At 39.8% G+C, this 15,250-nt stretch overlaps 1 protein-coding gene across 4 annotated transcripts in view; it reads right to left on the bottom strand.

Moving 5' to 3' along the window:
- The window catches only part of FAF1 (Fas associated factor 1), a 558,082-nt gene that overhangs the window by 507,008 nt on the left and 35,824 nt on the right, over nucleotides 1–15,250 (bottom strand). The window contains exon 2 of one of the 4 annotated variants that reach the window (XM_023189029.1): nucleotides 100–176. The exons of the other annotated variants lie outside the window; for them this stretch is intronic. Within the exon in view, the coding sequence (XP_023044797.1) occupies nucleotides 100–130 (31 nt within the window). The 5' untranslated portion in view covers nucleotides 131–176. The remainder of the gene's footprint in view (nucleotides 1–99; nucleotides 177–15,250) is intronic. 4 annotated transcript variants of the gene reach the window in all.

The raw sequence follows: 15,250 nt of genomic DNA, 5'->3' as shown, positions 1-15,250 counted from the left end.
AATATTACTGCACCCCATATAATGTAAGAACCTTGCAATACTTCTTTCCTGATACTGTTGTCACATATTTTACTTCTACGTAATTTTTTAAATACTTACCCATATATATGCAATTTTCAGTGTTCTTCATGTCTTCCGTAGATCCATATTTCCATCTGATACCATTCCTCTACAACCTAAAGAAATTTCTTTATAATTTCTTATAATATGCAGGTCTGTAGGCAACATATCTTCCCATATTTTATCATATAACACTGTCTCGGCCAGGTATGGTGGCTCATGCCTATAATTCCAGCACTTTGGGAGGCCAAGGCAGGAGGATCACTTGAGCCCAGAAGTTCCGAGACCAGCCTGGGCAACAAAATGAGACCCTGTCTCTACAAAAAAATTAAAAAATTAGCCAAGCATGGTGGTGCACACCTGTGGTCCCAGCTACACAAGAGGCTGAGACAGAAGGATCACATGAGCCCAGGAAATCAAGGCTGCAATGAGCCATGTTCATACCACTGCACTCCAGCCTAGGTGACACAGTGAGTTTCAAAAATAATAATAAATAAGTAACTGAAAAAAAAATTTTAAAGTCTTCACTTTTGGTTTTGAAGGATAATTTTGATGAATATAAAATTCTAGCTGATATTTTTTTCTTTCAACACTTTAAAGATATTATTCCATTATCCTCTGGATTCCACTGTTTCTGATTAGACGTTAGCTATGACTCTTGTCATTGTTCTATTTATGAATGTTTTTCCCCCTCCTCTGGATGTTTCTAAGATTTTATCTTTGGTTTTTAGCAGTTTGATTATGATGTGCCTACAAGTGATTTTCTTTGTATTAAACCTACTTGGTATTCACTAAGCTTCTTCAATCTGTAAATTTATGTCTTACACCAACTAACCACAAAAGGTACTGAAAAACGTAGCAATAAGACCCATATAACCAACAAGAAATCTTTGAGAATTGTTTTAAATAGGAGAAATGGTAGAATTTCAAAAGGAGAGAAAAACAAAAATTAAGATAACTAGAAACTTTGTATGCTGCCATCAATTAACGCCAAAATTTTATAATTAATAAAGATGTTGGCCTATATATTTTTTTCTAGGAAGGATGATCATTACAAATCACCATGAATTCATTATTAATAATTCATGCCAAAATATTTTTCGATAGATAACTTGACTAGCATGTCAAGAATATAACATATATTTCCCAGGCTGGTCTCAAACTCCTGCCTCAGCCTCCCAAAGTGCTGGGATTACAGGCATGAATCACCACTCCTGGCCTGATTTACTCTTTTTTTTTTTTCTTTTTTTTTTTTTTTGAGATGGAATCTCACTCTGTAACCCAGACTAGAATGCAGTAGCAGGGTGTCAGCTCACTGCAACCTCTGCCTCCCAGGTTCAAGCAATTTTCATGCCTCAGCCTCCCAAGTAGTTGGGATTACAGGCACCCACCACCACGCCCCCAGCTAATTTCTGTATTTTTACTAGAGATGCAGGGTTTCACCACGTTGGCCAGGCTGACTCAAACTCCTGACCTCAAGTGATCTTCCTCCCTCAGCCTCCCAAAGTACTGGGATTATGGGCATGAGCCACCACGCCCAGCCTGATTTACTCTTAAAGCTACATTTTAATAAGTACTGACATCCTGAGATTTGCCAGGCAATGTACTAGGTACTAGTAATACAGAGATGAACATGACACAGTCCCAAATCTCAGGGCACTCAGTGTTAACTAACAAACTAATGTTTATTTACATATGCAAATGACACAAAGCTAAAACAGCTACATCCTGATGACAAAATTAAGATACAAAGACCCAATCATATCTTTTCCTTCTTATTTCAACAAGCTCAAAATTAACTAGTTCAGTTCAATTTAATATTCAGTGAGAACATACTATGTGCCAGGAAGCATGCTAGGCACCAGAAATAGCAAAACAAATAAAATATAGTTCCTGGCTATAAAGAACTCACAAATTAATAAGAAAGACAAACAGATATTTACAAAGTAATGTGATAGTTATAATGACAGATGGATATATAGGAATGAGAAATACATATGGGTATTGCAGATTTATGTTTTTTAAAAAGAAGAAGAATGAGAAATACAGAGGAGGGAGTAAGTAACTGTCAGAGAACACTTCACAGGAGATAATGTCTACACACATGTGTGCGAAGACAGAGTCAGGCAAAACTGACAGGAGAACTGACAAAAGCAGAGACATACAATGACATAAGTTCAAGAAAATTACAAGCATCAAAGTATTACTACAGCACAAGGCATAGGGTATAGAAGGCCAAATCACAAGGAGCTTTGTTAGCCTGCCAGTGAACTTGACCCTCATTCTATGTAAGCAATTTAATTTGGAATTCAAAGGAGGACAGAAATGAGGCTGCTGCTTTTGGACTTAGTAACATATATTTAATGGATAGTGAAAACCAAAGAAAGGATGATTACTTGGAAGCCATATGGGATGAGGTAGAGTGGAAAGGAAAAGGGGACAGGACAGACTCTAATGTACATTAACACTGAAGAGAAATATGAGGGTAAGAGGTAGTCAGTCGAAACAGAGATGCAGAAGCCAAAGGAAATGTAGGAGAAAACTGATGGAACAAATTCCTACAGAGATGATTTAAGAGCAGGTAGAAAGATTCAAGTTGGCAAAGTTCTTCACTGAGCTAGAGAAATTCAAATGATTGAATTTAAGATGAGGGAGGTATGCCTTACTTAGGTGGGATATTTATGTTACCACCCACCAATATGTGTCAAAATTGTAAGGTATTAGTATCACACATTGTACATTAATAGTAATACAATGTGCACAACTAGGGGAAAGTCCATTCTACTGTATTCCAAATCTCTTTGGAATATTGTATTCACTCTTGATCTCTTCTTTTGAAGTGTTTCATTGACAGACAAGCACATCCAGAGAGCAGCTAAGTAATAAGAGTGGTAGAAAGAACTGAAAAATTAGGACTCAGATAAGAGTTAATGCTAACATAGTTGCCTTCCTATAGGGGGGTAGGCACAGATTCCGTACAGGTCTAGAGTAAATCAGTAAGTTACAAAGAGGTAAAATTTTATTAGCTGCCTTACAAAGTAGTGATCCCCTAATTACCAAAAGTTTTCAAGCAAAAGATGGACATGAGGAAAGATTCAGAAGGGATTTCAGCCCTGGGACTTTGTACCACATGATTCTCATGGTTTTAACAACCATCTGACAGTTAGTTGTATTCTGCCCTATGACATATCTAATATTATTGGTTTAAAGTACTATATGAATATACCCATTTTAACCACTGGAACCAAGTTCTATATTCCTTTTTTGTTATTCCGCACTATAATTATTTCCAAGGATTTTAAGAACAATGCCCCATCTTAATTTTTGTATCTCTTCCTCCTCTTCCCAATCCCTATTCACCTATACCTAGTATAATGCCTGCCACAGAGCAGATATTCAATAAATCTTTGTCAAGTGAGTGAAAATATGAATAAAAACCATGTCAGGTAATATGTATTTCTCTGTATTCCTTACATCCTTGCATCACAAGACATGTGAGGTCATTTAAGTATCTGCTGAATAAATTAATGTCTGGTATACCCTCAGTACATACTGATTTAAGCAATAAGAATTAAAGACACTGTTTTTTTATTAGGCACAATTGCTCATACTGACAAAACTCCATGATATACCCATCTTTCTTCTCTGACCACAATGCCAACCATATCACTAAGAATACTCTGAGTAAATGCCTGGTTAGGCAAGCTCAGAACATCCTATTTGACATCACTATAGCAATTGTGGAAAATAATTAAGAGCCAGGACTCTACAGTTTCATACATTTCCCATGGGTAACAAACAGCAACTGCAAGACAGACGTTCCCTGGCCAGGAGGGAGCTCCATGCCACTACCTTCATAAAGGTCTCCTAAAAACTCAGTAGGAACGTATACGAAACTGAGTCCTAGGACCAGCTGTGTATGTCACCAGTACCCTTTCATCAAAAGATGGTTCTGTATCCATTATTAACTCAGGGTACCCCCAGGATCCACCCCCTGGAAATGCTACAGCTCTGCTATAAATATACACAAGCTGCATAGATTTGCAAATATTTTCTCCCATTCTGTAGGTTGTCTATTTACACTGTTGATAGTTTATTTTGCTGTGCAGAAGCTCTTTAGTTTAATGATGTTCCACTTGTCAATTTTTGTTTGGGTTGCAATTACTTTTAGGGACTTAACCAAAAATTCTTTGCCAAGGCCAATATCAAGAAGGATATTTCCTAGGTTTTCTTCTACTAGGATTTTCCTACTTTGAGGTCTTTCATTTAAATCTTTAATCCACCTTGAGTTAATTCTCACATATGGTGAAAGGTAAGGGTCTAGTCTAGTTTCATCCTTCTGCATACAGCTAGTTATCCTAGCACCATTTATTGAATAAGGGGTCCTCTCCTCATTGTTTGTTTTTGTCAGCCTTGTCAAATATCAGCTGTAGAAATGCAACTTTATTTCTGAGTTTTCTATTCTGTTCCATTGGTCTATGTGTCTGTTTTTGTACCAGTACCATGCTGTTTTGGTTACTACAGCCTTAGAGTATACTTTGAAGTTGGGTGGTATAATGCCTCCCACTTCGTTCTTTTTGCTTAGGAATGCTTTGGCTATTTGGGCTCTTTTTTGCTTCCATGTGAATTTTAGAATAGTTTTTTGTAGTTTTGTTTGAAATAATCTTGGTAGTTTGATAGGAATAGCACTGAATGTATAAATTGCTTTGGAGAGTATGGCCATTTTAATGTTATTCATTCTTCCAATGCATAAGCACGTTTTTTCATTTGTTTCATCTCTGATTTCTTTCAACAGCGTTTTGTAGTTCTCCTTGTAGAGACTGTCATGTCCTTGGTTAACTGTATTCCTAGGTATTTCATATTCTTTGTGGCTACTGTAAATGGGATTGCACTCTTGATTTGACTCTAGGCCTGAGCGTTACTGGTGTATAGAAATGCTACTGGATTTTTGTACACTGATTTTATATCCTGAAACCTTGCTAAAATTGTTTAGCAGTTCTAGGGGCTTTTGGCAGAGTCCTTAGGGTTTTCTAGGTATAGTTTGACTTCTTCATTACCTATTTGAATACCTGCTCTGGCTAGGACTACGTACTATGACCAATACTATGATGAATAAGAATGGTGAGAGTAGGCATCTTCACCTCATCCCAGTTCTCAAGGGGAATGGTCCCAGCTTTTATTCATAAAGTATGATGCTGGCTGTGGGTTTGTCATAGATGGTTCTTATTACTTTGAGGTATGGTCCTTCCATGCCTAGTCTGTAGAGGGTTTTTATCATGAAAGGATGTTAGATTTTATTGAAAGCTTTTTCTGCATCTATTGAGATGATCATATGGTTTTTGCTTTTAATTGTGTTTATGTGGTGAATCACATTTATTGAAGGTCATTTTGAAGTAAATTCTAGATATATCATTTCACCCATAAGTATTACAGCATGTCTCTAAAAGTACTCTTTTATTTTCTTGGTTTTTTCTTTAAGACAAGGTCTCACTCTGTCACCCAGGCTGGAGTGCAGTGGCATGATCTCGGCCCAGTGCAACCACTGCCTCATGGGTTCAAGTGATTCTCATGCCTCAGCCTCCCAAGAAGCTGGGACCTCAGGCACGTACCACCACACCTGGCTAATTTTTGTATTTTTTTTTGTAGAGATGGGGTTTCACCATGTTGCCTAGGCTGGTCTCAAACTCCCGAGCTCAAGCAATCTGCCTACTTTGGCATTCCAAAGTGCTGGGATTACAGGCGTGGAACCACCATGCCCAGCCACAGGACTCCTTTTCTTAAAATCCAGTAAGGACATTACCAGATTTAAAAATATATATATATTTCATATTATCAAATATCTATCCAGTCAGCATTGGCAGAGTATTTTTACTATATTATTCCAAAGTAATTAGTAAGCATTATTTTACTCTTCTGAAATACTAAAATACAATGTAGTTTACAACAAAGTTCACATGTATCAACTTTTGCCACTATACCATTATGCTTTTGTTGTTCATTTGTTTTGTGGAGATGAGGGTCTCAATATGTTGCCTAAGCTGTTATCAAACACCTGGTCTCAAGCAATTCTGCCTCTGCCTCTCAAAGTGCTGGGATTATAGGCATGAGCCAACATGCCTGGTCTACACCACTATTTTTGTTTCAAGTTCTACTACTAGGACATCGGGAAAATACCCAAAACTGACAGTGCTCCCAGAAAAATTAAGCAAATCACTTTGCATTGATATAGATTTATACTACCATAATTATTTACAGGCACTTTCAGTACTTTCAAGAAAGAATTTTAAAAATGAAAGTAACGTACAGGCATTGATGAATGTAAAAGTGATGTAAAAATACTAGGAACTACATAATCTCAGTAGCAACCATTGTCACACATAACTTCAAGATAAGCAGTCAATAAGCTCTCATTTTTTGGGACGATTTTGTTTTTCCATCTCTCTATTAGCCTTGGTCAATCCAGGGACACCAGAAAAACTACACCATCCTCTCTTTTTGCGTGCCATAAAGCTACAATAGGATAAAGGAATTTTAAAAATCATCTTGAAAGAATAAAGATAAAGAAGGAATCAAAAAATACCTGGATGCAGTTTGGGTTTTTCTTTTTAAAGACAGAGTCACTCAGGCTAGAGTGCAGTAGCACAATCTTGACTCACTGCAACCTCCATCTCCCAGCCTCAAGCAATCCTCCCATCTCAGTTTCCTCAGTAGCTGGGACTACAGGTGCGCGCTACCACGCTCAACTTTTTTTTTTTTTGGAGACACAGGGCTCACGCTCACTCTGTCACCCAGGCTGGAATGCAGTGGTGTGATCTCAGCTGACTGCAACCTCCGCCTCCTGGATTCAAGTGATTCTCGTGTTTCAGCCTCCTGAGTAGCTGAGACTACAAGTGCCAGCCACCACGCCCAGCTAATTTTTGTATTTTCTTTTTTTTTGGTAGAGACGGGGTTTCACAATGTTGGTCAGGCTGGTCTGGGACTCCTGATCTCAAGTGATCCACCCACCTCAGCCTCCCAAAGTGTTGAGATTACAGGCATGAGCCACTATGCCAGGCCTCAGCTAATTTTTCAAGTTTTTTGTAGAGACAAGATCTCACTACATTGCCCAGGCAATACTGAACTCCTCGATCCTCCCACTTTGGCCTCCAAAGTGCTGGGATTATAGGCATGAGCCACTGAGCCCAGTTTGGATGCATTTGGATTTGCTCTAAAAAAGACAATGTGGTAAAGTTCAGTACTTATTAAATCTTTCCACAACCGTGGGCATAACGATAGAAGGGAAATACATTCCCTCATTGGAGGAAAACATGTTTCCCCATTGGGCCCAAAGAGAAGCAAGTTACCGTCTTACAATGTCTTTGAAATCTCATTTTCTATTTAAAATTCATGTAAATTTTATATATACTTTGTGAAAATGATTTTTAATATTTCTTAAAACCATGGTTTTTTTATTATTCCAGTAAATTGCTGTTGAGTACTGCCTAGCATACTCATTTGAGCAAATGTGGATATATAAGATCATACACACATTTTACTTTGTAGTCGAACAAATCTGAGTTCTAATCCCACCCTTGTCTTGTTACTATCTGTCATTAGATAATTACTTAACCTCTTTATCCCTCCATATTCTCCATCTTTATATGGAAATAAGAACAACGGCTATTACAAATTAGATGGCATATAACAATTAGATAAGATAATGCAAATGAAACAGTTATCACAGAGCCCAATAGAAAGAAAACATTCAGGCCAGATGCAGATGTGGTGACCCATGCCTGTAACGTCAATACTTTGAGAGGCCAAAGTGGGCAGATCGCTTCAGCCAGGAGTTTGAGACCAGCCTGGGCCACATAGTGAAACTCCATCTCTACAAAAAGTGTATATATATGTACACACAAATTAGCCAGGTGTAGTAAGCCATGATGCTGCCACTGCACCACATCACATGTGAACTCTGTTGTAAACTACACTGTATTTTAAAGAAGGGGAAGGGAGGGAAAGGGAAGAGAAGGGAAGGAAATGTTCAATTAAATGTTAGTTGTAGTAATTATAATTACTATCTCTAAGATCAATATGCAAAATGAGGGATTACCTACCTTGCAGGGTGGTAACAACTACAAAAAAGCTAAGAATCCAACCTACTTACTGGCAAGCTAACAACCTGTCCTGTTACAATTTCATGGATATTGGAGGAAGATACAGGACTCCTAAGACAAAGATGAAGCACTTTATTCCTCACAACAATAACAGCAGCCAGAGTTTTAGTTTTTTTTTTTTTTTTAAACAGAGTATCAGTAATTTTTACACCAATTCCCAAGGCCAATTTCCCATGGGGTGACACAGAGTGGGCCATACACCGTGGACTGCATTACAGGAGAAGAACCCTGAGCTTAGGGAATGTGAATCTTTTATAATGGACTGTAAGCATACCTGTCCTTTGCTGTGGAGGGAGAAAGCATCTTTACCTTCAGAGTGTAAGCAACCAGCCCTTTAGGGAAACACTATCTAGGCTGGTAGCAATATAACATCCTTGAGAAGAAAAGCTAGAACAATCAGTACCCTATTCATAAGATGTGCAGAAACATACAAGACATAGAGAATTGTGTCCCAACAACATCCACTCCTCATTTCTAACCATCTTGGTAGCTGATAATTTTCTCACAAGTATGCCACTATCAGGCACTCTGATTAATCCAACAGACAGAGGGTTGAACTAAATCTAATCAATTGATATCATACATCATTTAATTAAGGCTACTATCAACAAGACTCCAAGCAGCAGGATGAGGTCAATTTTCAGAATTGATTTCAACCATGTTTCTTAGAATATCACACCCAAATAAGATGAAATCCCATAAGCCATCAGGGTCTACCCTAGAAAGTCAAGTAGCTTTCTGTATTGACCTTTCCATTTGGCCTAAGGTATTAATCTAGGAACAATAAGATATATTAGTAATTGTACAGACTCTGCCTTGGCTCACAAGAAAAAAGTCCAGGGCAATTTTATCATCCCTAAGAACTCTGGTCAGTGAATTGAGGCTGACCTTAATGCCTTCCAGGGCCAAGGTGTTGTCACTGGTTACTTCAGTTAAAAAGTCAGGAATGGACACAGAAGACCGGCGATTTCTGCATTTTCAACTGAGGTACTGGGGTCATCTCATTCGGGAGTGCTGGACAATCGGTGCTGGTCAGCTGCTGCAGCCCGACCAGCGAGAGCTGAAGCAGGGCGAGGCATCGCCTCACCTGGGAAGCGCGAGGGGGAAGGGAGTCCCTTTTCCTAGCCAGGGGAACTGAGACACACAACACCTGGAAAATCGGGTAACTCCCACCCCAATACTGCGCTGTAACACCGGCACACCGGAGATTGTATCCCACACCTGGCCGGGAGGGTCCCACGCCCACGGAGCCTCTCTCCTTGCTAACACAGCAGTCTGCGGCAATCTAACCGCAAGGCAGCAGCGAGGCTGGGGGAGGGGCGCCCGCCATCGCTGAGGCTTCAGTAGGTAACTAAAGCCGCTGGGAAGCTGGAACTGGGTGGAGCTCACAGCAGCTCAAGGAAACCTGCCTGTCTCTGTAGACTGCGCCTCTGGGGACAGGGCTCAGCTAAAGGAGTAGAAGCCTGTGAAACGCTAACGACTCTGTCTGACAGCTTTGAAGAGAGCAGGGGATCTCCCAACACGGAGGTTGAGATCTGAGAAGGGGCAGTCTGCCTGCTCAAGTGAGTCACTGACCCCTGAGTAGCCTAACTGGGAGACATCCCCCACTAGGGGCAGTCTGACACCCCACACCTCACAGGGTGGAGTACACCCCTGAGAGGAAGCTTCCAAAGCAAGAATCAGACAGGTGCACTCGCTGTTCAGCAATATCCTATCTTCTGCAACCTCTGCTGCTGATACCCAGGCAAACAGGGTCTGGAGTGGACCTCAAGCAATCTCCAACAGACCTATAGCTGAGGGTCCTGACAGTCAGAAGGAAACCTATCAAACAGGAAGGACACCTAAATCAAAACCCCATCAGTACGTCACCATCATCAAAGACCAGTGACAGATAAAACCACAAAGATGGGGAAAAAGCAGGGCAGAAAAGCTGGAAATTCAAAAAATAAGAGCGCATCTCCTCCTGCAAAGGAGCACAGCCCATCGCCAGCAACGGATCAAAGCTGGTCAGAGAATGATTTTGATGAGATGAGAGAAGAAGGCTTCAGTCCATCAAACCTCTCAGAGCTAAAGGAGGAATTACGTACCCAGCGCAAAGAAACTAAAAATCTTGAAAAAAAAGTGGAAGAATTGACAGCTAGACTAATTAATGCAGAGAAGGTCATAAACGAAATGACAGAGATGAAAACCATGTCACGAGAAATACGTGACAAATGCACAAGCTTCAGTAACCGACTCGATCAACTGGAAGAAAGAGTATCAGCGATTGAGGATCAAATGAATGAAATGAAGCGAGAAGAGAAACCAAAAGAAAAAAGAAGAAAAAGAAATGAACAAAGCCTGCAAGAAGTATGGGATTATGTCAAAAGACCAAATCTACGTCTGATTGGGGTGCCTGAAAGTGAGGGGGAAAATGGCACCAAATTGGAAAACACTCTACAGGATATCATCCAGGAGAACTTCCCCAACCTAGCAGGCCAGGCCAACATTCAAATTCAGGAAATACAGAGAACGCCACAAAGATACTCCTCCAGAAGAGCAACTCCAAGACACATAATTGCCAGATTCACCAAAGTTGAAATGAAGGAAAAAATCTTAAGGGCAGCCAGAGAGAAAGGTCGGGTTACCCACAAAGGGAAGCCCATCAGACTGACAGCAGATCTCTCGGCAGAAACTCTACAAGCCAGAAGAGAGTGGGGGCCAATATTCAACGTTCTTAAAGAAAAGAATTTTAAACCCAGAATTTCATATCCAGCCAAACTAAGTTTCATAAGTGAAGGAGAAATAAAATTCTTTACAGATAAGCAAATGCTTAGAGATTTTGTCACCACCAGGCCTGCCTTACAAGAGACCCTGAAGGAAGCCCTAAACATGGAAAGGAACAACCGGTACCAGCCACTGCAAAAACATGCCAAAATGTAAAGACCATCGAGCCTAGGAAGAAACTGCATCAACTAATGAGCAAAATAACCAGTTAATATCATCATGGCAGGATCAAGATCACACATAACAATATTAACCTTAAATGTAAATGGACTAAATGCTCCAATGAAAAGACACAGACTGGCAAACTGGATAAAGAGTCAAGACCCATCAGTCTGCTGTCTTCAGGAGACCCATCTCACATGCAGAGACATACATAGGCTCAAAATAAAAGGATGGAGGAAGATCTACCAAGCAAATGGAGAACAAAAAAAAGCAGGGGTTGCAATCCTAGTCTCTGATAAAACAGACTTTAAACCATCAAAGATCAAAAGAGACAAAGAAGGCCATTACATAATGGTAAAGGGATCAATCCAACAGGAAGAGCTAACTATCCTAAATATATATGCACCTAATACAGGAGCACCCAGATTCATAAAGCAAGTCCTTAGAGACTTACAAAGAGACTTAGACTCCCATACAATAATAATGGGAGACTTCAACACTCCACTGTCAACATTAGACAGATCAATGAGACAGAAAGTTAACAAGGATATCCAGGAATTGAACTCATCTCTGCACCAAGCGGACCTAATAGACATCTATAGAACTCTGCACGCAAATCAACAGAATATACATTCTTCTCAGCACCACATCACACTTATTCCAAAATTGACCACATAATTGGAAGTAAAGCACTCCTCAGCAAATGTAAAAGAACAGAAATTATAACAAACTGTCTCTCTGACCACAGTGCAATCAAACTAGAACTCAGGACTAAGAAATTCAATCAAAACCGCTCAACTACATGGAAACTGAACAACCTGCTCCTGAATGACTACTGGGTACATAACGAAATGAAAGCAGAAATAAAGATGTTCTTTGAATCCAATGAGAACAAAGATACAACATACCAGAATCTCTGGGACACATTTAAAGCAGTATGTAGAGGGAAATTTATAGCACTAAGTGCCCACAAGAGAAAGCAGGAAAGATCTAAAATTGACACTCTAACATCACAATTAAAAGAACTAGAGAGGCAAGAGCAAACGCATTCAAAAGCTAGCAGAAGGCAAGAAATAACTAAGATCAGAGCAGAACTGAAGGAGATAGAGACACAAAAAACCCTCCAAAAAATCAATGAATCCAGGAGTTGGTTTTTTGAAAAGATCAACAAAATTGACAGACCGCTAGCAAGATTAATAAAGAAGAAAAGAGAGAGGAATCAAATAGACGCAATAAAAAATGATAAAGGGGATATCACCACCGACCCCACAGAAATACAAACTACCATCAGAGAATACTATAAACACCTCTACGCAAATCAACTAGAAAATCTAGAAGAAATGGATAATTTCCTGGACGCGTACACTCTTCCAAGACTAAACCAGGAAGAAGTTGAATCCCTGAATAGACCAATAGCAGCCTCTGAAATTGAGGCAACAATTAATAGCCTGCCCACCAAAAAAAGCCCAGGACCAGATGGATTCACAGCTGAATTCTACCAGAGGTACAAGGAGGAGCTGGTACCATTCCTTCTGAAACTATTCCAATCAATAGAAAAAGAGGGAATCCTCCCTAACTCATTTTATGAGGCCAGCATCATCCTGATACCAAAGCCTGGCAGAGACACAACAAAAAAAGAGAATTTTAGACCAATCTCCCTGATGAACATCGATGCAAAAATCCTCAATAAAATCCTGGCAAACCGGATTCAGCAGCACATCAAAAAGCTTATCCACCATGATCAAGTGGGCTTCATCCCTGGGATGCAAGGCTGGTTCAACATTCGCAAATCAATCAACGTAATCCAGCATATCAACAGAACCAAAGACAAGAACCACATGATTATCTCAATAGATGCAGAAAAGGCTTTTGACAAAATTCAACAGCCCTTCATGCTAAAAACGCTCAACAAATTCGGTATTGATGGAACGTACCTCAAAATAATAAGAGCTATTTATGACAAACCCACAGCTAATATCATACTGAATGGGCAAAAACTGGAAAAGTTCCCTTTGAAAACTGGCACAAGACAGGGATGCCCTCTCTCACCACTCCTATTCAACATAGTGTTGGAAGTTCTGGCTAGGGCAATCAGGCAAGAGAAAGAAATCAAGGGTATTCAGTTAGGAAAAGAAGAAGTCAAATTGTCCCTGTTTGCAGATGACATGATTGTGTATTTAGAAAACCCCATCGTCTCAGCCCAAAATCTTCTTAAGCTGATAAGCAACTTCAGCAAAGTCTCAGGATACAAAATTAATGTGCAAAAATCACAAGCATTCTTATACACCAGTAACAGACAAGCAGAGAGCCAAATCAGGAATGAACTTCCATTCACAATTGCTTCAAAGAGAATAAAATACCTAGGAATCCAACTTACAAGGGATGTAAAGGACCTCTTCAAGGAGAACTACAAACCACTGCTCAGTGAAATCAAAGAGGACACAAACAAATGGAAGAACATACCATGCTCATGGATAGGCAGAATCAATATTGTGAAAATGGCCATACTGCCCAAGGTAATTTATAGATTCAATGCCATCCCCATCAAGCTACCAATGAGTTTCTTCACCGAATTGGAAAAAACTGCTTTAAAGTTCATATGGAACCAAAAAAGAGCCCGTATTGCCAAGACAATCCTAAGTCAAAAGGACAAAGCCGGAGGCGTCACGCTACCTGACTTCAAACTATACTACAAGGCTACAGTAACCAAAACAGCATGGTACTGGTACCAAAACAGAGATATAGACCAATGGAACAGAACGGAGCCTTCAGAAATAATGCCACACATCTACAACCATCTGATATTTGACAAACCTGAGAAAAACAAGAAATGGGGAAAGGATTCCCTATTTAATAAATGGTGCTGGGAAAATTGGCTAGCCATAAGTAGAAAGCTGAAACTGGATCCTTTCCTTACTCCTTATACGAAGATTAATTCAAGATGGATTAGAGACTTAAATGTTAGACCTAATACCATAAAAACCCTAGAAGAAAATCTAGGTAGTACCATTCAGGACATAGGCACGGGCAAGGACTTCATGTCTAAAACACCAAAAGCAACGGCAGCAAAAGCCAAAATTGACAAATGGGATCTCATTAAACTAAAGAGCTTCTGCACAGCAAAAGAAACTACCATCAGAGTGAACAGGCAACCTACAGAATGGGAGAAAATTTTTGCAATCTACTCATCTGACAAAGGGCTCATTTCCAGAATCTACAAAGAACTCAAACAAATATACAAGAAAAAAACAAACAACCCCATCCAAAAGTGGGGAAAGGATATGAACAGACATTTCTCAAAAGAAGACATTCATACAGCCAACAGACACATGAAAAAATGCTCATCATCACTGGCCATCAGAGAAATGCAAATCAAAACCACAATGAGATACCATCTCACACCAGTTAGAATGGCAATCATTAAAAAATCAGGAAACAACAGGTGTTGGAGGGGATGTGGAGAAATAGGAACACTTTTACACTGTTGGTGGGATTGTAAACTAGTTCAACCATTATGGAAAACAGTATGGCGATTCCTCAAGGACCTAGAACTAGATGTACCATATGACCCAGCCATCCCACTACTGGGTATATACCCAAAGGATTATAAATTATGCTACTACAAAGACACATGCACACGTATGTTTATTGCGGCACTATTCACAATAGCAAAGACTTGGAATCAACCCAAATGTCCATCAGTGACAGACTGGATTAAGAAAATGTGGCACATATACACCATGGAATACTATGCAGCCATAAAAAAGGATGAGTTTGCGTCCTTTGTAGAGACATGGATGCAGCTGGAAACCATCATTCTTAGCAAATTATCACAAGAAGAGAAAACCAAACACCGCATGTTCTCACTCATAGGTGGGAACTGAACAATGAGCTCACTTGGACTCGGGAAGGGGAACATCACACACTGGGGCCTATCATGGGGAGGGGGGAGGGGGGAGGGATTGCATTGGGGAGTTATACCTGATATAAATGATGAATTGATGGGTGCTGACGAGTTGATGGGTGCAGCACACCAACATGGCACATGTATACATATGTAACCTGCACGTTATGCACATGTACCCTAGAACTTAAAGTATAATAAA

This window comes from Piliocolobus tephrosceles, chromosome 1, assembly GCF_002776525.5.
Source record: "Piliocolobus tephrosceles isolate RC106 chromosome 1, ASM277652v3, whole genome shotgun sequence".
In the NCBI taxonomy this organism is placed as follows: domain Eukaryota; kingdom Metazoa; phylum Chordata; class Mammalia; order Primates; family Cercopithecidae; genus Piliocolobus; species Piliocolobus tephrosceles.
The sequence above is the reverse complement of the archived record's forward strand: the minus strand, read 5'-3'. Positions and strand labels throughout refer to the sequence as shown.